Source organism: Mus caroli, unplaced genomic scaffold (assembly GCF_978045245.1).
Source record: "Mus caroli unplaced genomic scaffold, Mus_caroli_1 scaffold_1, whole genome shotgun sequence".
Classification (NCBI taxonomy): Eukaryota; Metazoa; Chordata; class Mammalia; order Rodentia; family Muridae; genus Mus; species Mus caroli.
The window spans coordinates 34908064-34929732 of NW_028227256.1; the positions used below are offsets into that span (position 1 = coordinate 34908064).

Consider the following 21669-nt stretch of genomic DNA (forward strand, 5'->3'; position numbering starts at 1 on the left):
GATCTTTGTGTAGTCCCATTTTCTCAACTAATAAAATTAGACAATAGTCTAGTTGGTTTCTAAAGTTTTTCTACATTCTAATTTCTGCTGTTTTAAGTGAAAAATGTATAAAGGTCTACTTATTTAGGTTTTCTGATAGCTTGTTTTATACTTTAGTTCTTCAATGTTTTATAAAAATAATTCCATTCAGAAAAATGCTCACGTGCACATGCACAGATGTTCATTACTTGCAGAAGTTATTTCTCCCCTTCCCTGCCTAGGCTGTTTGCTTGTCTGTTTTAGGGGTAGGGCTCTTGATTCATACCTTCTTGGTTTTGGTATAGTGATCTTTATGGAAGAAGACAGACAGTTTGGTAGGTAGGTAGCTGTGCTATTATGAGAGAACTTGATAGTGTTTCTCTGTGTTGCTAATATGTGAAAGGGTGTAAAATAGCAAGGAAAGATCTAAGTGAACAAGTAGATTGCTTGCTGTTGAGTAACATTTTGTTCCTTGTTTTCATTTAAGTACCAAGGATGATACTGATTTGGGCGCCTTGGCTGCAGAAATAGAAGGAACTGGTGCTGCCAAGGAGCAGGAGCCTCAGAAATCAAAGGGAAAGAAGAAAAAGGAGAAAAAGAAGCAAGACTTTGAGTATGTTTTTAAAAGCATTTAGATTTTCATAGCTTGAGCATTGCAGCCATCTAATGCTTGCAGTGCTTCAAATCCCATGTACTTCTTTTCTAGTGAGAACGACATTCTGAGAGAGCTGGAGGAGTTGTCTCTGGAAGCCCAAGGCATCAAAGCTGACCGAGACGCCGCTGCAGTCAAGGTGAGAGAGAGCAACATCCTTCCTGTCTCCGCTGTCTTTTCTTCTTGGCCATGTTTTGGGAGTTGCCTGGTTTGGAAATGTGTGGTTGTAGATATATAAATAGTTTCTATAATACTAGTCAAAGGGAGGAACTAAATTTTAAGGGGAAAAAAAAAGCAGTATTGTTTTAAACCTCTGATTGATAGAAATACACTTTATAAAGGAATCTAGCGATACTCAATGTATTGCCTGTTGATAAACTTGGTCCACTTGGGGTCAGTGATGGTGTCTCCACCTTCAGTTGTCTGTGTGCTTTTCATTATTGTTCAGGGCACCTGGATTTTGAAGTGTGTGGTGAGTGTGAGGCATATTGTTTTGTGTGTTTGGATTTGTTCCTATTTTTTTCCTCTTTTGTTTTCTTTTAGATTTTTGCTTTGTGTATGAGTGTTTTGCCTGCATATATCCACATGTACCATGTGTGTGCCTGGTGCTCACAGAGGTCAGGCGAGAGGGCATTAGATCCTCTACAGATGGTTGTGAGCTGCATGTGAGTGCAAGAGCTAAACCTGGGTCCATTGCAAGAGCAACAGTTGCTCCTCACTGCTAAGCCATCTCCAGACTCATACTTTAATATTCTTGTGAAACAAGACAGTCATGCTTCCATAAAAGGTATGAGGTGTGCACTGAGTGAAGTGTTCCACACTGAGGAGCCCCATGGCCTTTAAGGGATGCGGAGTCCTGTCAAGGGATGACAGTCTGTTGTGTTTCTAATAAGGGATACTTTTTAGCCTACAGAAAACAAGGAAGAAGAATCTGCCTCAAAACAAGATAAAAAGAAGAAGGGACAAAAGGGCAAGAAGACAAGCTTTGATGAGAATGATAGTGAAGAATTGGAAGATAAAGATTCAAAGTCAAAAAAGACTGCCAAACCTAACTCAGAGGCACCCCTTTCTGGGAGTGAGGATGCTGATGATTCTAATAAACTTTCTAAAAAAGGTAAAAAAGCCCAGAAATCCACGAAAAAACGGGACGGGTCAGAAGAGGATGAAGACAATAGCAAAAGAAGTAAAGAACGTTCAAGAGTAAACTCCTCTGGTGAAAGTGGTGGTGAGTCCGATGAATTTTTGCAGTCCAGAAAAGGACAGAAAAAAAATCAGAAGAACAAGTCAGTTCCTACCGTAGACAGTGGGAATGAGGACGATGACTCTTCCTTCAAAATTAAGACGGTGGCCCAGAAGAAGGCAGAAAAGAAAGAGCGTGAGAAGAAAAAGAGAGATGAAGAGAAAGCGAAGTTGCGGAAGATGAAGGAGAAAGAAGAGCTAGAGAAGGGCAGGAAGGAGCAGAGTAAACAGAGGGAGCCTCAGAAGAGACCTGAGGAGGAGGTGTTGACACTCAGAGGGACTCCTGACACAGGAGCTGCCTCGGAAGAGAAAGGAGACGCTGCTGCAGCTCTGGAAGGTTGGTCCTAGCCACAGAAGGCTCTGGTTCATGTTCAGTCTAAGTTGTGGTCATTGGCTCTGATACTGTCTTGTGACTTGTGCTCATACACACCTGTGTGGGGTCCATCTCTTTGTGTGCGGAGGAGGCTGGAGGTCGGTTCCGCTGTCACTTTACATGATATGTTTTTAGTATTACACCATTTCTCTATTGCCTTTCTGTATACCTCTCTTTGCTCTCTTTTAAATTCATGGCCTTGTTTTTTCCCCATGAATTGCTGTGAGGTTGAGTCCCCCAGGAGTGTCAGAAACTATGTATAAAGCCTCACCCAAATGACTTTCTGAACAGGAGTTGAATAGAGACAGCAACAGATAGATACACTAACGCCAGGGCCTCAGCTCTCTGTAGAGAACCACAGGCAACCAAGGAATGCTGAGATAGAGCATAAGAAATCGTCTTCCATCTGATTTTTTTGAGACAGGGTTTCACTGAACATAGAGTTAGTATACTGACTGGTCAGTAAACAGTGCTGTCACCTCTGGCTTTTCTTTTTATTTTTTTTAAGATTTATTTATTTTATGTATTCACCTTTGCTTTCTTCAGACACACCATAAGAGGGCATCAGATCCACTGCAGATGGTTGTGAGCCACCATGTAGTTGCTGGGAATTGAACTCAGGATCTCTGGAAGAGCAGTCAGTGCTCCTAATCGCTGAGCCATCTCTCCAGCCCATGTCTGGCTTTTTATGTGATCACTGGGGGTATGAACTGAATTCCTCGTGTTTGCATGGCAAACACTCTATTCGTTAAACCATTTCTCTTCACTATTTATTTATACAATAGAAATTTAATAAGGTTTTATTATGAATACTTGTTTTGTTGTTAATAAAGACTAAGTAGCCAAAGAGATTTCCTTCTCAAAATTCATGTCAGATGTTAACTAAATTTTTCCCTTTCTATAAAAAAAACCCAGCTTAATCTTTGAAATATAAAAGGAAAAGTAAATTAAGAGACTTAAATTAGTTACACTTAGATGACAGGGAGCATGTTTTTGTTTCATTTACTGGTTTGTCTGTGTGGGCATATTGTGCCTCATCATATGGGGAGAGAGGTCAGAGGACAGCTTTTAGGAATCAGCTCTCAGTGCCACTCAGCTTCAGGAATCAAACACGGGCCTTTCCCCTTTATCTGCTGAGTCTTGTTACTGACCTCTCTTTTGTCTTTTTTGGTAATTGAAATAAATTGATCAGTAATTGAAATATAAATATTCTACCTGATTGCTTTCTTTTGTTGTTTGTTTGTTTTTTATTTTTTTCGAGACAGGGTCTCTGTGTAGCCCTGGCTGTGCTAGAACTCACTCTGTAGACCAGACTGGCCTCCAACTCACAGATTTTCAACTGCCTTTGCCTTCTGAGCTCTGGTATTAAAGGTGTGTGCTGATTGCTTTCTCTTAGAATAAATATATCTAAATATCAGGTGATTTAGATTTCTAAAAATAATAGTTTTTTCTTAGACTAGAAAGATTTTTATTCAAACAAAAAACAAAAAAACCCAAAAACCAGTTTTTAACCATTGAGATTTTTATTCTCTGAATTTTGAGGAGAAACACCATCACAGGACCATCACAGATTTTATTTCTTCAGGGTTTTGAAGTGCAGTTATATTTTTGTATTTTGTTCCCATGCCCGCATATTCTTAGCATTGTTTTCATCATCCCCATCTCACAGAAGTAAAATGACTTCAGCACCTAAATGGGCTTGAGCTAGTCTGCTTCTTTAGAATTTCAGACCTGTGCTGTGATTATCTGGCAGATCCCTGACATGTCTGCTGCCTTTTTACTGCTGACAGAGTCTGTGTTCATCAGGGTGACTCAGGCCAGCAACAGCATTGGCAGATGCCCTGTGGGTCAGCTGTGATCTCTGATGAGCTGTTCTAGACACAAGGGTCTCAGGACGCTGTGATCCATGCCACTCTTTGAGAACTGGTGGCAGAAGCCACAGTGGTCCTTGCATTCTGGCTAGTGTGTATTCACTGTCATAGAAATAAGCTTGAGCACTTTGCCTTTATTTTTTTTGGTAGACGACAATGAAGGAGACAAAAAGAAAAAAGATAAGAAGAAAAAGAAAACAGAGAAAGATGAAAAAGAAAAAGAGAAGAAGAAAGGCCCTAGTAAATCTACTGTTAAAGCTATCCAGGAAGCTTTGGCTAAGCTCAAAGAGGAGGAGGAGAGACAGAAGAGAGAGGAGGAAGAAAGGATTAAGCGGCTTGAGGAGCTAGAAGCCAAACGAAAAGAAGAGGTATGTCTTATACTGATAGTGAGTTTTACCTGAGGTCTGTTCTCTGTGAAGTAAATGTACATGTGTGTATGGGCATTGCAGTCACGCTAAGTGCTCTGATGTACGTAAGATGGAGAAGGTACAGGAAAGTCTTCCTCATCTCCCCATGGAGAGACGAAGCTGCATGTGTGCTACTGCCAATAATGTAACCTGGTGTTATTTTAAGAATAATGTATAACATTTTGATATCTTCAGTTGTAATCTTCCCAACATATTTTGCCTCCATTTTAAAGACGTTTGAAATTTGTGTTGTTTATTTTAAACTTCATGGTTCATTTAGCTAGTATAATTTTTTTATATGCCATGTACTCTTGTTTAGGAACGATTAGAACAAGAAAAAAGAGAAAGGAAAAAGCAAAAAGAAAAAGAAAGAAAAGAACGGTTAAAAAAAGAAGGAAAACTGTTAACTAAGTCCCAGAGAGAAGCCAGAGCCAGAGCTGAAGTGACCCTTAGACACCTCCAAGCTCAGGGTGAGTAGTGGCCTTGGTGGCCGAACTGTGAGTGCGCGCAGCTTCTCAGGACTTCAGTTGTGTGGGATTGAATCTGTGGAAAAGCTGTGTAAACAAAGGACGGAACAGGTGGAAAGTGCCATTGTTAGGGAGAATGCCTTCTATGCTGTGATGGAAATTTATGTGCAAATAATAAATTCCTATGAAATTTGCCCTCCCTCCAATAAAGTGAAAAAGTGAAAGTGAGACCTTCTAACCAGTCTCACTGATTACCAACCTTTTCCATTTTTGTTTTACACTCCTTTTTCTTCTGACCAGTTTTCCCCCCTGCGGTTCTTTGAAGTGAGTTGTAGACACTTATATTTTTACTTTTTCTCTATATTATTTATAGATGTACTTTGCATAGTGTAGGTAGAATATATATTATCACTAACAATATTCAGGTTTTTCAAAGGTGTTTTTGTAGGTGCATGCATCTATGTGCACATGGCGGGGGGTCAAAGGTTGATATTGAGTGTCCTTTTTTTTTAAAGATAGATAGATAGATAGATAGATAGATAGATAGATAGATAGATAGATAGATAGATAGATAGGTTGATTGATTTATATGTATATGAGTACACTATTGCTCTCTTCAGACACCAGAAGAGGGCATCAGCTCCCATTTCAGATGATTGTGAGCCACCATGTGGTTGCTAGGAATTGAACCTCTGGAAGAGTCAGTCAGTGCTCTTACTCACTGAGCCATCTCTCCAGCCCCCGACACTGAGTGTCTTAATTGCTTCTCCACCTTATGTTTTTGAGACAGGATCTTTGGCTAAAGCTGGAGCACAGCACTTGTCTCGAGTGGGTCTGCCAGCCTTCAGCCTCCCAGTGCTGGGTTACAGGTGTGCACAGCAGTTCTGAGCAGGTTTGCTTGCTTGCTTTTTAGTGTAAGTGCTGGATGTCTTAGCGCATCCTCATGATCACCCTGCAGGTGTTTACCAGCTAAGCCGCCTACTCAGCCCACATTACCTTTTTATTTCTGATTTGTGTTTTCGTTATTTTCCTCAGTCTTTCAGAGATCTTATAACTGGGTTGGTTTAAATCTGGATCCAGATGTGAGGGTCAGATTGCATTTGGTTGATAGGTTTGTCTCTCAGTTCTACCACCCACCTCCATTTTGACATGCCATGTAGTTATTGACCATTCTGGAGAGTTCACTAGAATATCTCAAATTCTCACCTTGTAGAATTACACTCTCCTGATGTTGGTAAACAGCATGCTTTTATTCTGTAATTTCTTAGATTCCACAGCTTGGCAGCTTCTTAGTGGTACTGTATACTTGCTCACATCAGCTGGGACAGTTGGGCTTTCTGATGTGCTGCAGTGTCAGGTTTGAAGAGCAGCCCTGTTGTAAAACAAAACAAAACTTAAACCAACCCCTTCAGTAATAGTTCTAACATCCAGTCAGTTGTTACCTTTTATTCAGTATTCTTTAGGAATTACAACATTGGTAATAATTAATTTTTCCTTTTATTCTACATTGAATTAACCAAGGTATCGAAATACTTCAAACACAGTTTTCTTCCAGAGATGTCAAGATAAGTGTTTACTTCTTTTCCCCTTGTAAGGCTTCAGAATAATTAGTTGGTGTCTGACAACCTTAAAAAGTGTCTTGTGAATTTAATTCTGTTTTTTGGTTTTGTGACTATATAAATGAGTGGCGATTACTGATTTTACCTCTTGATGCATTTGATACTCATTGCATCATCTTCCCCAGTGGAAGTCCATGGCACTGACTGACTTCCACAGGACCATGGTGTTAACTGATTTCTTCCTTCTAGGTTCACCCATGTTTTTGTTGTAGATCTGGAATCAGCTATTTATCACACAGCCTTGGTTTCTGTCCTAGTTGATGGTGTTTAAAGATGACAAATCAATCATATAGTTGTGGTTTTAACTGATAAAACCTAAAATAATGTCTTTGCTCCATTGAGAAAACTTTCTTTCTGGGTCTTCCCTTAATTTCCTCCTTATATTCCTCAAACTTTTTTTTTTAATTGGATATTTTCTTTATGTACGTTTCAAATGTTTTCCCCTTTCCAGGTCTCGCCTTTGGCAACCTATCCTGTCCTCCTTCCCCCTGCCTCTATGAGGGTGCTCTCCCACCCACCCCACCCCACCCAACTCCTGTCTTCCCTCCCTGGCATTCCCCGACATTGGGACATCAAACACCCTGTGGCCCAAGGGCCTCTCCTCCCACTGATGTCCAGCAAGGCCATCCTCTGCCACATATGCGGCTGGAGCCCTGGGTCCCTCCATGATTGGTGATTGTTGGTTGTTGATTGTTGGTCCAGTCTCTGGGAGCTCCAGGGGGATCTGGCCGGTTGACACTGTTGCTCCCTCCATGGGGCTGCTGCTCCTTCAGTCCCTTCTCCAACTCCTTCATTGGGGACCCCATGCTCAGTTTAATGGTTGGTTGGTTGCAAGCATCCGCCTCTGTATTTGTCAGGCTCTGGCAGAGCCTCTCAGGAGACAGCCATATCAGACTCCCGTCAGCACGTACTTCCCAGCATCCACAATAGCATCCGGGATTGGTGGCTATGTATGGGATGGATCCCCGTGTGGGGCAGTCTCTGGATGGCCTCCTGTTCAGTCTCTGCTCCACACTTTGTCTCCACATCTCCTCCTGTGAGTGTCTGGTTCTCCTTCTAAGAAGCACTGAACCATCCACACCATGGCTTTCTTTCTTCTTGGGCTTCATATGGCCCGTGAATTGAATTTGGATATTCAGAACTTACGGGCTAATACCCACTTATCAGTGAGTGCATACCGTGTGTGTGTTCTTGTGTGACTGAGTCACCTCACTCAGGACGATATTTTCAAGTTCCATCCATTTGCCTGTGAATTTCATGAAGTCATTGTTTTTAATAGCTGAGTAGTACTCCATTGTATAAATGTACCACATTTTCTGTATCCATTCCTTGGTTGAGAGGCATCTGGGTTGTTTCCAGTTTCTGGCTATTATAAATATGGCTGCTATGAACATAGTGGGGCATGTGTCCTTATTGCATGTTGGAACATCTTCTGGGTATATGCCCAGGAGTGGTATAGCTGGGTCCTCAGGTAGTACTATGTCCAGTTTTCTGAGAAACTACCAGACTGATTTCCAGAGTGGATGTACCAGCTTGCAATCCCACCAGCAGTGGAGGAGTGTTCCTCTTTCTCCACATCCTCGCCAGCATCTGCTGCCACTTATTCCTTAAACTTGTATGTAGTCATGTAAGGAACTTGTTTAGAATGATATCAGTGACTCAGATAGTGTGTACTTTGTAACTGATGCTGTGGTGGCCTTTGACATTGCTGTTGAGACCTATCATCATAGGAAATGGTGATGCACAGAGCTGAAGCTGTTTGCTTGTCAGACAGAAACCTATTTGTTTTTTGGGATGAACTCTTTATTGTGTTTGTACATAGATTTCAGAAAATTTATTAATTGAGGATATACCTTAAAAAACTAGTGGTGTTAGAGAATACAGTTGCATATAGTTAGTGCCCAAGCAGACCTCAGAAGCCACTGGTGATGAAAGGCTCTTGGAACAAATGTGAATGGAACAGGAAGAGAATAATTTTACAGGCTCAGAAATGCTGTTTTATGGAGTAGCTAGAGATGTAATTAGATGGAAATTAAGATTATAAATTATTTACTATCAGGCTTTATCAGTCTTTACAACCTGTGTGGAAGAGATTGTTTCTGAAGAGGCAGCTCTGACCCTGGGTCTCTTTTTCCCAGTCTTTAATGCTGTCCTGTGCCTGAGAGCTTCTGGTTCCACATGGCCTAGTAATAGAAAGTTTTAATTTTTCAGCTCTGAAGGCTGTCCACAGTCTATAATGATGTGACTACTCTTAGCAAAGATCCTCTAGTGTTGTCTCACTCTGTCTTTGAAAGGTAGCACACTACGGAGAGAGAAGTTGTCACATCCATTGCCTAGAACAATGTAAAACCTACTCAGTAAATTCAGAATGTTCTCCTGGATATCTGCAGGGATTTTCTGCTATCTGTGGAAATTGCTGGAGGTTTTCAGTCACCTTGGAGTATTTGAGTGTGATGTCTTGATTGCACAGAAGTGCTTGTGTTGATTTTTAAGAACCCAGTTGAGTAAATCTGGCCTAGTTATCAGCGTGCAGTTTTCTCCTTTGGATTAAGCTGTTGACCTGGTGGATGTGGGCTGCTAGGCAGGGAAGCTGTACTGTCTATTGTACACAACCTCTTTCTTTGGTTTGCTTAAAAGATTTCTGTTTTCATAGTTTTAACACTGATCTTTGCAATTCTAGCTTTTATCATTACCCACCTACATACACACACCCCTATACTTTAAAGTTAGAGACATTCTGAGTCTTAATTTTGATTTTATTCAAAATACCATATAATCCTGCTGCTGTCTGTATTGTAAAAGTCGTGACCAGACTGAATGCCTGTGTTAGCTGAAAGGAGTCTGAGTTTCTGAAAAGGTATCTTATTGTGTTATAGGAGTAGAGAAGAGGGCTGTAATATGCTACCATTCATTTGTAGATCTCTACCAGTAACTGTAAACTGAGAAGAGGATATGCCCTCATACTTCGTAATGTTACAAATTAGACATGGATTTACTCTAGTGTCTCAACAGTACTCCTTAACTCCTTTATTTGGGAAAAAACATTAAAATAATAAAAATGATAACAATGAATTCAAATGGAAATAGATTAATGACTTGAAATTAGAAGTTTTTACTTTGAATAAGTCACTGTATTGAATCTCACTTGGTGTTGCATTTTTAAAAATATAGTGTAGCAAATTATTACTCATAACAATATAGATTGATAAGAAAAGCCCAGAACGTAAATTATTTCAGTGAAGAGGATGTTAACCAGGAAACAAACGTAATTTTGAAACATGGTAAAAAGGGACTCCATACACAGATGACAGTGGGGGACTGTTGGCGCCTGTAGGGTTTGGACATTCACCCAGTGTTCCTGGTAGTGTTGGTCTCTGTGAATCTTGCAGAATAACTTGACAGTACACATAAAGGACCATTAGAAAGCTTTATTAACCTTGTCAAAAAGCCAAGGAAATATTTACTATGGAATGTTGAGGTACAAACACAGTTTCCTTTGTGTTTGCTTCTCAGCAGTTCCTAAGCTGGCAGAAGGCACAGGTACCTTATTATGACTGTGTTGTAAATTACCACAAACTACCTGAAAACAACACACATTGTATAGCTTACAATTGTGTAACTGAAAGGCAGGACTGGACTGGAGTGTTGGCAGCACTGTGTGTTTGTAGAGCTTCTGAACAAGAACATTCTGTGGTCTCTTCTAAAAGCCTTTAGAGGCCACTCACATTCCATGGCTCACGAGTGTCCATCTTTGAAGCCTTCATCTTCTACCTGTGTGTTCAGCCACATCTCCCTCTGATCCCAGACTCTCTGGAAAAGGCTCTCCTTTACTCATGAAGAATGCCATGAGGAAGTTGGCTCGAGCCAGGTAATTTCCCTACTCCACACACATTTAAGTGCTTAATGTTAAATCATGTCATGTAGGCCATCTTCGTCATCTGTCTGCTCTTCTTCCACGTTCCCACTCTGTGTGAGATTTAGGACATGAGCATCTTTAGGAAGATTCTTGGTCTACCTTCCACAGTTACAATGTGTTTTTGTTTTCTTTGTGAATTCTTTAAAGCTTCAGTGTTTTGTGTGTATTATGTTTCATCTTGTCTCTTGGTGACGAGATAAAGTGTGTGCTACTCCAGGATGGGGAGCAGGCGGGCACCATTGTCTATCATAGTCGCCTGTCGCTTGAGTCCTCCAGTTGGGGATTGGGGAAAGCAGCAGATTTATCTGAAGTCCAGTCAAGAGACAGATGGCATAAACTTTGTATTACTAAGGATGTGTTTGAGAAAGTAGATCCTGAAATAGGTCCTGCATTTCTCTTTGAGGCATCCCTGTGAGAGTTTAGAGGCAAGTGAAGCTCACCCTTGCCACTTGTGGCTGATTCTGAGCTGTGCTTCAATGCTTTACAGCCTCAGTTTATGGACTGTATCAGAAGGAAGATGGTTGTGGTCCTTTGTGGAATGAGAAGAGTCTCGGAATTTCCCTTCATTTGTAAAATTTTAAATAATTTTCTTCATTTTTGAATTGAGTACATTATTGTATAACATTATGTGAAATTAGAGTAGTATTCCTATTTGTTTGCTTAATGATGGCCAGGGTTGTTGAGTAAGGAATCTCTGATATCAGAAAAGTTTAAGGGAACAACTCACTTTTTTTTGCTGACAGTTTTTTTTCTCCATGCTTTGGCTGAGTGACACTAGGGTCACAGAGCTGGAAACCTCAAGAGACCACCGAGCTCTGTGGAGTTGTAATTAGCTGACTCCTTGTCCCAGTGGTCAGTCAGTTTGGGACTCAGGTCCAGCTAAAAGGGGAGGGCTACTTCTAAAGGCAAAAGGCCAGTCTTCTGCAAAACTGTACCTTCACAGGTCACAAACATCCCCGGGTCTTTTGCATTCTTGTAATCCCTGGTATTGTCTTCACAGCCTTAAGTTGCTCACAGGGCTGACCTCAAACCTATGCTCTACTCTCTATACTGCTGCTCAGCTACTATGAAATGTCTCTCCTTAGAACAGCTGAGCTGTGACACAATATAAGCTAATGACAAGATTGTTAATGCCAAAGATTCCAAATCATCATGGCCAGCAATTAATCAAGCAAGCTTGGTACATTCAAGCACTTGGAACATTCATTAACAGGGTCAAAGAGATAGGTAGGTAGGTAGGTAGGTAGGTAGGTAGGTAGGTAGGTAGATAGGTAGGTAGGTAGGTAGGTAGGTAGGTAGGTAGGTAGGTAGGTAGATAGATAGATAGATAGATAGATAGATAGATAGATAGATAGATGGATATTTATGAATATGTATTGATATCTATAGATTTACATAAGTATTTGCACATGTTATACATAAGGATAATCTCATAAATTGGGTATAATCCTGGGAATGTAAGACTGACTTAATGTTTGAAAATCAATCACTGTCTTTTCATTTTAGCAGTCTAAAGATTTAGCGAGTTGTCATTTACACCTGATATTTACAAACAGTATCACTGAACTTCCTGGTCTGACATTTTAAGATATCAGTCTCCTTCTACTACACACTCCCAACCCCCCAAAAGGCACAGCTGTTAAATTAGTGGTAAAAAGCTGAAGAAGAAACCTTAACAGTAAGCGGAAAAGATGGCTGAGTGGATAAAGACACCTGCTGCCAGACCTGTTACCCTGGGGTTGATCTCTAAGACTCACATAGTGGAAGGAAAAGAACAGACTCTTTAAATTGTCCTCTGACTCATTTCCAAATATATGACTTCATGCACACACATACAACTAAAGTAACTTTCAAATTGAATAAAAAGAAATCCTTATTATGGAAAAGGCAGGGCAGCCTTTGCTCACCATGCTCATTGAGTGTCATGCTGTGATGTCCTAGTGTATGGCAGGCAGACTGCAAAGAGGCTAGGAAGCTTCCTCTGCAGGTTATGGTCATCAACATAGAAAAATGCTGTGGCATCTTCTTCACCAAGACAGATGTAGCGCTAAGCATGAGGTTACCAGGGCTGTAACTGGCAGATAGACGATCAGTATGTAAACATCAGTTGTGTTTTTGTGCCAGCTATTTGCTACTGCAGAAAAACAAACACTTGAGCAGTAACATTTATTAAGCCAATCCACAAAAGAAACTGGAAGCATTATAAATCTATTACTTGTAAATCTGAAAATTGTAAAACAGTAAAGAATAAATCAAAACAATGACTGTATAAAACATACTGTTAACCCCAAGACTCAAGACTGTGAAGCTTTCCCTAAATTGGGTTAATTTACCCATGGATTCAGTGGGATCTCAATTGAAATTACAGAATGACACTTTACAGTGCTCTGCTTCCTGTTTCTAAAACACAGACATGAAAAGGTTGACTTAGAATAGCCAAAGTGATTGCTTTAAAACCTCTTAAGGTTTATTTAAGCTGGGCGTGTTGTGGACATGTTTAATTCTAGCACTTGGGAAGCAAATGAGTCAAAGCCAGTCTGCTCTACATAGTGAGTTCCATGACAGCCAGAGCTACATAGTCCCCTGCCTTGGGGGGAAACACACACACACACACACAAACACACACACACACACGGTGTATGAGTGTTGTTAACTGTATATATGTGTATGTGCATGTATGGTGCCTGGTGCCCACAGAGGTCAGGAAAAGGCATCAGGTCCTTTGGAAGTAGAGTTATGGATGGTTATAAGCTGCCATGTGGTCCTGGGGACTAGACCCCTTCCTGTGCAAGAACTGCAGGTGCTCATAACCACTGAGCCTCTCTCCAGCCCTCCCAAGAATGCTTTTGAAAACAGTAATTTGGAAGCCTCAAATTACCCGATAACAAGATTTACTCTAAATAAAAATTTAAAACACAGTCTAGAGCCCCAAGGATCATTGTAGTGTTATATTGGATCAGTGATTGGCACGTGGGTGGAAAGGAGATGCGCAGAGCAGCACCTGCACATGAGAGTGACTTCATTCTCCTTTATAGAGGGAAATTCAGTGGATGCAATGCATGTAGATTATTTTGAACAAATGTTAAACGATTGAATATCCCTATGCAGAAACTTGTCCTTATCCCCACTTTTATTAATTCAAAATGGATCTTAGTTCTAAATATTAGATGTCAAAACTTTAAGAGAAAAATAGGAGAAAGTGTGTTAGGCGGGGAGTTTCCAGATATGTCTCTTAAAAGTATAATTAAGGGCCCGGCAAGGTGGCTCAGTGACTTAAGGAACTTGCCTCCAAACCTGATAACCTGAGTTCAGCCCCTGATACCCATATGGTGGGAGAGAACTAACTTTGCCAAGTTACCCTTTGATCTTCACATCTGTCCCGTGACATTGTGGATGCCAAGGACACATAAGTGTAATAAAATAGAAACCATAAAGGAAGGAGAATTTACACCTTCCTAGTTCATATTTTATGAAGACTATCTGAGGTCTATTAAAGCCTTTTATTCAACAGTTGGAAACCGAACACCTCCATATAAAAGCATATAAAAGATTTGAATGGCCACTTTAACAGTAAACTGTAAACTTGAAAGCTAAGTCTAAAAGTCCACTTTAAAGAACAGCTGACAGTTTTGAACAATACTAAACACATACTTAACTTCTGTGTCATTCAAGAGATAACTCATGAAGAAGCCCATGTGAAAATACTCACATCTGTGTTTCTCGTATTACTGTAGATTTGGTCAGAAGCTCTTCAACCATTAACTGGGTCGATGAACTTGTATAATACAGTGAGTCAGCAGTTACAGATGAAATGCTGGGACGGGCTTGGTGCCAGTCCCTTCTTAACCCCAGTACTTTTGAGCAGAGAGGTTGATCTTTGAGTTCAAGACTATCCTAGGCTACATAACATGATCCTGTCTAAAATAAAACAAGCACAAGTGAAGTACTGATGGCTCCCATATCCATTCTGATGGCAAAAGCCAGACTGGTGACAGTGCTTGTTTGGCATTTTTAGAACAGCTGACCAGTGTGGTTGAAGAACTTAGACTAAAGAGCTCTGGCTGATTGAGACAGTGCGAGGTGCCAGAGCTGCTCTGCTGCTTCGTTGCCATGCTACTTGCTAGGTCCACACACTCTTTAGCCCTCAGTGTGTTTACATGTGAATGTACAGGCACCCCGGGAAGAAGCCATAGGTTTCTCTCTGAATGTCCTTTTGTATTTTGGGGTGTGTGTCTTTTAAACTCCTTTTAAACTGTTTTGGAAGTGTTGAGATGAAGCCCATGTAGCCCACGTTGATCTAGAACCTCAATAAGGTGGTCTCCTTGCCTCACCCTCCCAAAGTGCTGGGGTTAGAAGTATGAGCTACTATGCCTCATTTTAAATTCTCTCTCTCCCGTACCAAATAAACCATATGAGAGTATAAGCCTTAACTTTTTCTCTTTTTTTCCCCCTCACTGCTTAGGTGTTGAAGTGCCATCAAAAGACTCATTGCCAAAGAAAAGGCCAGTTTATGAAGATAAAAAGAAGAAGAAAACACCACAGCAGCTAGAGAGTAAAGAAGGTTTGTGTACGAAGTAGCCTTCGCCTTAGGAGGGGTTACATGGGCCTCTCCTCACAGCTTTCAACACAAAGCATCTTTGTGCGAGCATGTATGTTTGTAGGGTGTTGGACAGCTCAGGGCCCTATGGAGCCAAAGGCGCGCCTGTACTTGGTTTCCTCCCCAGCCCCCAGAACTGCATTTTCCTATCCACTGTTCCTTAACTTTTTAGTTATTCTCATGTGATTCAAATGAGAGGCAACAGAAAAAGTACTTCAGGTGTTAGAGAAGAGGGCTCAGTTGCTAAAAGAGTGCTTGTTGCTCAGTCATGAGGACCAGAATTAGGATCCTAGCACCCAGGAAACAAGCTGGGTGTCCCACAAATGCCTGTGATACATCTCCCAGGGATCCAGTGCCTTTTCTACCTACACACAGGTGTGCGTGTATATTCACACAATAAGATACATCTTCAAAAAATATGTCAGATTGGAATATCTGCATTTTATTCCACGAATAGGTACTGTTACATTTAAATAACAAAATATAAATTATTTTTCTTCTAGCCCTGTGATTTTTGTGTTCTGCTGTATCAAAAGTGATTTTCTATAAAGTGGTATCAAAGGTCTCAAGGATTCCTATTATGCTGAACAGGATATTTGAAGAGAAATTACAGACTGCAAAATGTGGCTAATACACTTTGTTGCTCCTATTCAGTATCTGAAACTTTGGAAATAAGCGCTCCTGTGGAGGCTGTGGACCAAGGAGGACCAGAAAAGGAAGAGACAGCACCTTCTGCTGAGCCAGGCCAGTACCATCAGGGTTTCAGGAGTTCTGTTAGGCAGTGTCCACTACTCAGAAGTAGTTTGGAGCCAGATGGGTTACAGGCTTGAATGGGTTTCTTCCATTCTTTTTAGCCCATCTCTTTTCATTTCCATTATGAAATGAATGTGATGCTTGGATCTGCATTTTTCTTTTTTAGTAGTGTCAGTAAAATGTCTGTGAGAGACACTGAAGAGTTCCCGAATTTCCTTGTTCTTACTTATGGTCAAAAATCTCTGAGCCTGGAGTTTTTAACTTTATGGTTGAAAAGCAAATTGGAAATATCCTTAGTTAGATCGTTTCTAAGAACCAGAAACATACATTTTGAAACTTTAGAGGTTCCCCCCTACGTACTAATCTAAATGCATTCAGCTTACACATTTGATTGTGTAGGCACCCGTACATTTGTGTACACAGCCTTCAAGGGCTGGCAACATTTTTGCCTTTTCTTTTTTATCTAAATGTTGTACTAAAAGATAAGTCTGGTGAGAGTAAAATAAAAACCCTGTGTGTCATGTGTGAGTTGAAAGTTTTAGAGAACTGAGTCTGCTCATCCTTTTAAAAAATCCAAATATTTTGTTGTTGAGGTTTTTAATTTAGTTTATTCAGACATAAGATCTGGTTTTAAACTAATATGGCATATTGAAACTGGATTAGAACAGTGAAATGTCAATCATTGTAACGTACAGCTTGCAAGGTGCATGGAAAGACAGTCCCAAGGAAAACAGCCACACAGTTTTTCATACCTGGATCATGTCTTTTTGTATGTCCAAGCGTAATGTCACACTTCTGGAAGCAAGCGTGAGCCTTACGTAGCACCTTGTACTTACAGAGGAAGAGGAAGACACTGAAGATGCTGGGTTAGATGACTGGGAAGCTATGGCCAGTGATGAGGAGAGAGAGAAAGGTAACTCTGAGTATGCCAGGGCACCTATTGCCCACCTATGTGTGTTCCTGAATTACACAGCCACACCCACTGACCATGCACGCGTGTTCCTGATTTCCTATTGCCTACCTATGTGTGTTCCTGAATTGCATAGCCACATGTGTAATTGCCTAACCATGCACCTGTGTTCCTGATTTTCTATTGCCCACATATGTGTGTTCCTGAATTACACAGCCACACCCACTGACCATGCACCTGTGTTCCTGATTTCTGAATGTTGTTTTAGAAGGTTTCCTTCAAGGTGACAGCTACCCAGAATGCATTTATCCAGACAGTATGGCATGCCTAGCTTGCCTCTAAAGCTTACCTACACAGAGCCTAGCACAAGGCAAACATTGGCGTACTCCCTGTTCATGGTGAATAAGATGTAAACTTTGGTCTTTTATGACTAAAACCCTTTTCTTTGAATGCAATTTCTTACTATTTTCTTTCGTGTACTTTTGAGAATGTTTACTTTTTTGATTTTTGAGATTCTTCCTCTTCCTTTTTTTAATTTATTTTTTTAGTTAACCATGGGTTTCACTGAATTCTGTAAGTTTTAATGTTAATATGGTCTAGTTTCTTGTTTTATATACTTTACCTAGTGGGTTTTACTCACTATAGTGTGGTTTGCTTTTTTTTTTTTTTCCTATATATTTTACCTAGTGAGTTTTTAACCTACCTGGGTTAAAAACTGATGACCAGGGAATGCCATGATTTATATAGTCCCTTTCTCCCTCTCTTCCACCCCACCTCCATTTGTGTTTATGAATATCTGTGGTGCTGGACAGTGAACCCAGAGCTTTGCATCAACTAGGCAGGAGTTTTACTGGCACTGAGTCGTTTCTTTCTCAGAGGTTCTCTGGTTCTCACCATAGAAATACAGTGGCTCAGATATTTTGTTCTCAAATGTGATAGAAGCTGTTTAATCTGTAGAATGTCTTGGATTTTGTATTGAGACCACTAATTGCTGATTATTTTGTTCAAGATTTTATTATTTTGTTCACATATGAGCACACCCATGCATACAAACTCATTTTATTTTTAAAGACAGGACATCTGCCTAGCCATGTCCTCAACTGTGTGCTCCTGCCTTGGCCTCTGAACGCTGGGGTGCTAGGGGTCTGTGCTCTGACTGACCTGACTTTGTTTAAGATGCCAAGAGTCCAGTGCCGCCGCCTTTCCCAGCAGCTTTACAGCTTACATGCCATCCCTTTTTGTCTTTTCATTCTGTTTCTTAACTTGCATTGTTTGTCCTTCTTCTTTTGTATATATAGTAAAGTATTTTCTGGATAGAAGACATTTTTAACATCTTTTGCTTCATTTTTCTTACTACTTTTTCAAGCTTTATTTTTTATTTTTTTATATTTTTTAGCAGAAGATCTTGAGTATCTTTGGTTTGTTTTGAATCAGAAAATTGAAGCCTTGTGTCAAAAGAGAAAAGTCAAGTAATATTGTTTTTGGAGAATTTCAGATTCAGGGATTTTTAAATTAAGGATATTCAGTCACTAGTACACTAGCATCTGGATAACAGATGCATGAGTTTGTTTCATTTTAGATGATGAGCCAGTGGGCAGTGCATTCATTTGTTATTTCCTGTTTGATCTAGGGTATACCATTCTAGGATTTTATCCCCACTAACAGTGCTAGAGACTAGTGTCCACCCATTCATCCCTCCCTTTGTCTCCCTCCCTGACTCAGCCTTGGCAGGTCTGGACTCGGAATGTCTCCCTGTTTCCAGAACTCTCACAACATTGTGAGGAACAGCAGCCTCCATGTTGTGCTGAGCTGAGCTGTCCTGCTGTCAGCCTGCCCAGGGTCGTGGAATGTAGTGACCTCAGTTCTCACTGCTGGGTGGTAGTCTTCACTGACTACAGATGAATACTTGGTATTTATCAGGAACAAAGTGTAGGGTGACTGCTGTAATTAGTGTAATTTCACTGTTATTTTTCCATACTTTGTAGTCTCTGCTCTTTTGGTATAAATCTATGATGTTAACTTTTATTTTAAAATCAATTTGTTTTTCCTCAAAGAAGGAAATATGATTCACATAGAAGTAGAAGAAAACCCTGAGGAAGAGGAGGAAGAAGAAGAGGAGGAGGAGGAGGAAGAGAGTGAAGATGAGGAAGAGGAAGGGGACAGTGAAGGCAGCGATGGGGACGAGGAGGACTGCAAGCTGTCGGACGAGAAGGACTCAGGGAAGGCCGGAGACACGAAGCCCAGCAAAGACGCTAGCTCAGACTCCGAGTACGACTCCGACGACGATCGGACTAAAGAAGAGCGGGCGTACGACAAAGCGAAACGGAGAATTGAGGTATTTGTCCGCACTCCGTCTTTGCTTCCTTCCTCAGCCCTTTGTGCTCATTAGCTTGTATAGCTAAAGGCTTAGAGTCACTGCTTTAACAAATAGTAACATGACTAATATCTCTCCAGTTTTTGTAATGTTGGACCAAGCTGTATTTTTGACACTGTTCTAAACCGGGAGCGTCCCTTTTTCTTTAGACAGGATGGGGCCTGCTTCATCAGAGTCTGTTCATTTATTCCAGATATCAATATCCTGTTGCGTGGTGGCTTAGGGATGTCTGGTGTGTTGAGCGTGGCTCTGACGGGGCAGATGCTTGCCTTGTGCGTAGAGAGGGCCGGTGTAAGCACCTGGTCTCAGTGTTTGAAATCTGAGTGCTGATGAAGCTTCTTGGCTTATTTTGTCTTTTTGTCTAGTTTTTATGTTTTCATTCCTTTGAAGACAGGGTCTGGTAGCCTAGACTGGCCTTGACTCTCTTCTTCTGCATCTGTGCCCTCAGTGCTAGGATTGAAGCATGTGCTTCTTTTTTTGTAGTAAGTGCATGTGCCTGCTTAGCTGTTGCACTTCTCCTATTTAAATCAAGGGATTTAAAAAATTCTGTCAGTTAAATGTGAAATAAGGTGTAGTTTAAGGACTGGAGGTATGACTATAGATACAGTGCTTGCTTCAAATGTAGGATTGAATTCATTCCCATCCCTCGGGTAGCATCTGGACACAGTGGCACGTACCTGTAGCTCAGTGCTCAAGTGATTGGTCAGGCAGCCAAGCACTAGTGAAGTGGAGGCAGGAGGATCAGAAATTCAAGGTCCCCATGACTACATGGTGAGTTTGTCTTCAGTCTGGGCTCAGTGAGATACTGTGTCTCAAAAAAAGGCAGCTACAGTAAAAGCAGTTGTGTGTAGTCAGCTAACCAGGGCATGGGGTGTAAGCTAAGAGAGTGAGTGGAAAGCACGCACAGTGTTTAATTTGTGATCCCTCCTTCTAGAAACGACGACTTGAACATGGTAAAAATGTAAATACAGAAAAGCTGAGAGCCCCTATCATCTGTGTGCTTGGACACGTAGACACAGGAAAGACAAAAATTCTAGATAAGGTAAGAGAACATGTGCATTAATAGTCTGTGAACAAAGAAGCTCGTCTGCCCAGCTGTGCTGTCGGGCAGCCTGTCAGGGCCTCAGCAATTTTGTAACTGAGTAAAGGGGAATGGGGGAGTGTCTTAGTCAGGGTTTCTATTCCTGCACAAACATCATGACCAAGAAGCAAGTTGGGGAGGAAAGGGTTTATTCGGCTTACACTTCCATGCTGCTGTTCATCACCAAAGGAAGTCAGGACTGGAACTCAGACAGGTCAGGGAGCAGGAGCTGATACAGAGGCCATGGAGGGATGTTCTTTACTGGCTTGCCTCCCCTGGCTTGCTCAGCCTACTCTCTTATAGAACCCAAGACTACCAGCCCAGGGATGGTCCCACCCACAAGGGGCCTTTCCCCCTTGATCACTAATTGGGAAAATGTCTTACAGTTGGATCTCATGGAGGCATTTCCTCAACTGAAGCTCCTTTCTCTGTGATAACTCCAGCTGTGTCAAGTTGACACAAAAATAGCCAGTACAGGGAGGGACCCAGGTATCTGTTCAGAGAGCTTTCTCTGGGGTCACTAATACAGCCACTCTGCCTTCAAAGGAGTTCTTCATGCCAAAATACCAATCTCATTTTTTTGTCTTTTCATAGCTCCGTCACACACATGTGCAAGACGGCGAAGCAGGCGGTATTACACAGCAGATCGGTGCCACAAATGTTCCTCTTGAAGCTATTAATGAGCAAACTAAGATGATTAAAAATGTAAGTTCCCTCATATGTTATTTGTTTGGTTGACATAAGAAACACCTCTCACCTCAAAGGGCAATTGTTAGTGAGCATGGCCCAGGAACCCAGATTCGGCTTACCCTGAATTTCAGGTTCCAACATGATAGCAGTTTTATGAAGTTTTTATAGTAGTAGAACAAAGTCATATGCTTTTCAAATATGTTGGTAGAAATACCAGGTATGAGAAACTCTTCCTATAAGCCCCAGGCTTTCTGATGACTGTCATAGCTTTGGGTACATTCCCAAAGGATTTGCTTAATAGTCATAAGGATGTTGGAGACCCTCTAAAGCACTCTGAAATTGCTTGGTGCTGTTTGGCTCTAGACCACTGGCTGCCCTGCTTCTCAAGGCCCCATTGTTGTGAAGTTGCGTTGTTGTTTTTTTTTTTTTTTTTCTGTGTTTTCTTACCCTTAGCCCTTCATGTTTAAAGGCTGATCTCTACACATATGTGCAAGGCCTCAGGGGCTTAAGGGGCTCCTGAGGCAGATCTTTTTTACGTAAGAGACTATTAGAAGAGCCATGGTTACATGAGGGACTCTGTCTGGGAAAGCAAGGTTGCTCGGTGGGCAGTGCTTTTCTGCCATGCCCAAGGATCTGGTTTTGATGTCTGGGGCAGGAAGATTACTGCATATTTAGGTCCAGTTTGAGGTTCCTAGTCCAGAC

At 41.2% G+C, this 21669-nt stretch overlaps 1 protein-coding gene across 1 annotated transcript in view; it reads left to right on the plus strand.

Annotated features, from left to right (window-relative positions):
• The window catches only part of Eif5b (eukaryotic translation initiation factor 5B), a 57078-nt gene that overhangs the window by 18977 nt on the left and 16432 nt on the right, over nt 1-21669 (plus strand). The window contains exons 2-12 of the mRNA XM_021170786.3: nt 506-631; nt 725-809; nt 1577-2246; nt 4304-4521; nt 4880-5030; nt 15025-15123; nt 15814-15903; nt 16751-16825; nt 18877-19157; nt 20131-20238; nt 20872-20982. Coding sequence (XP_021026445.1) covers nt 506-631; nt 725-809; nt 1577-2246; nt 4304-4521; nt 4880-5030; nt 15025-15123; nt 15814-15903; nt 16751-16825; nt 18877-19157; nt 20131-20238; nt 20872-20982 — 2014 coding nt within the window. The remainder of the gene's footprint in view (nt 1-505; nt 632-724; nt 810-1576; nt 2247-4303; nt 4522-4879; nt 5031-15024; nt 15124-15813; nt 15904-16750; nt 16826-18876; nt 19158-20130; nt 20239-20871; nt 20983-21669) is intronic.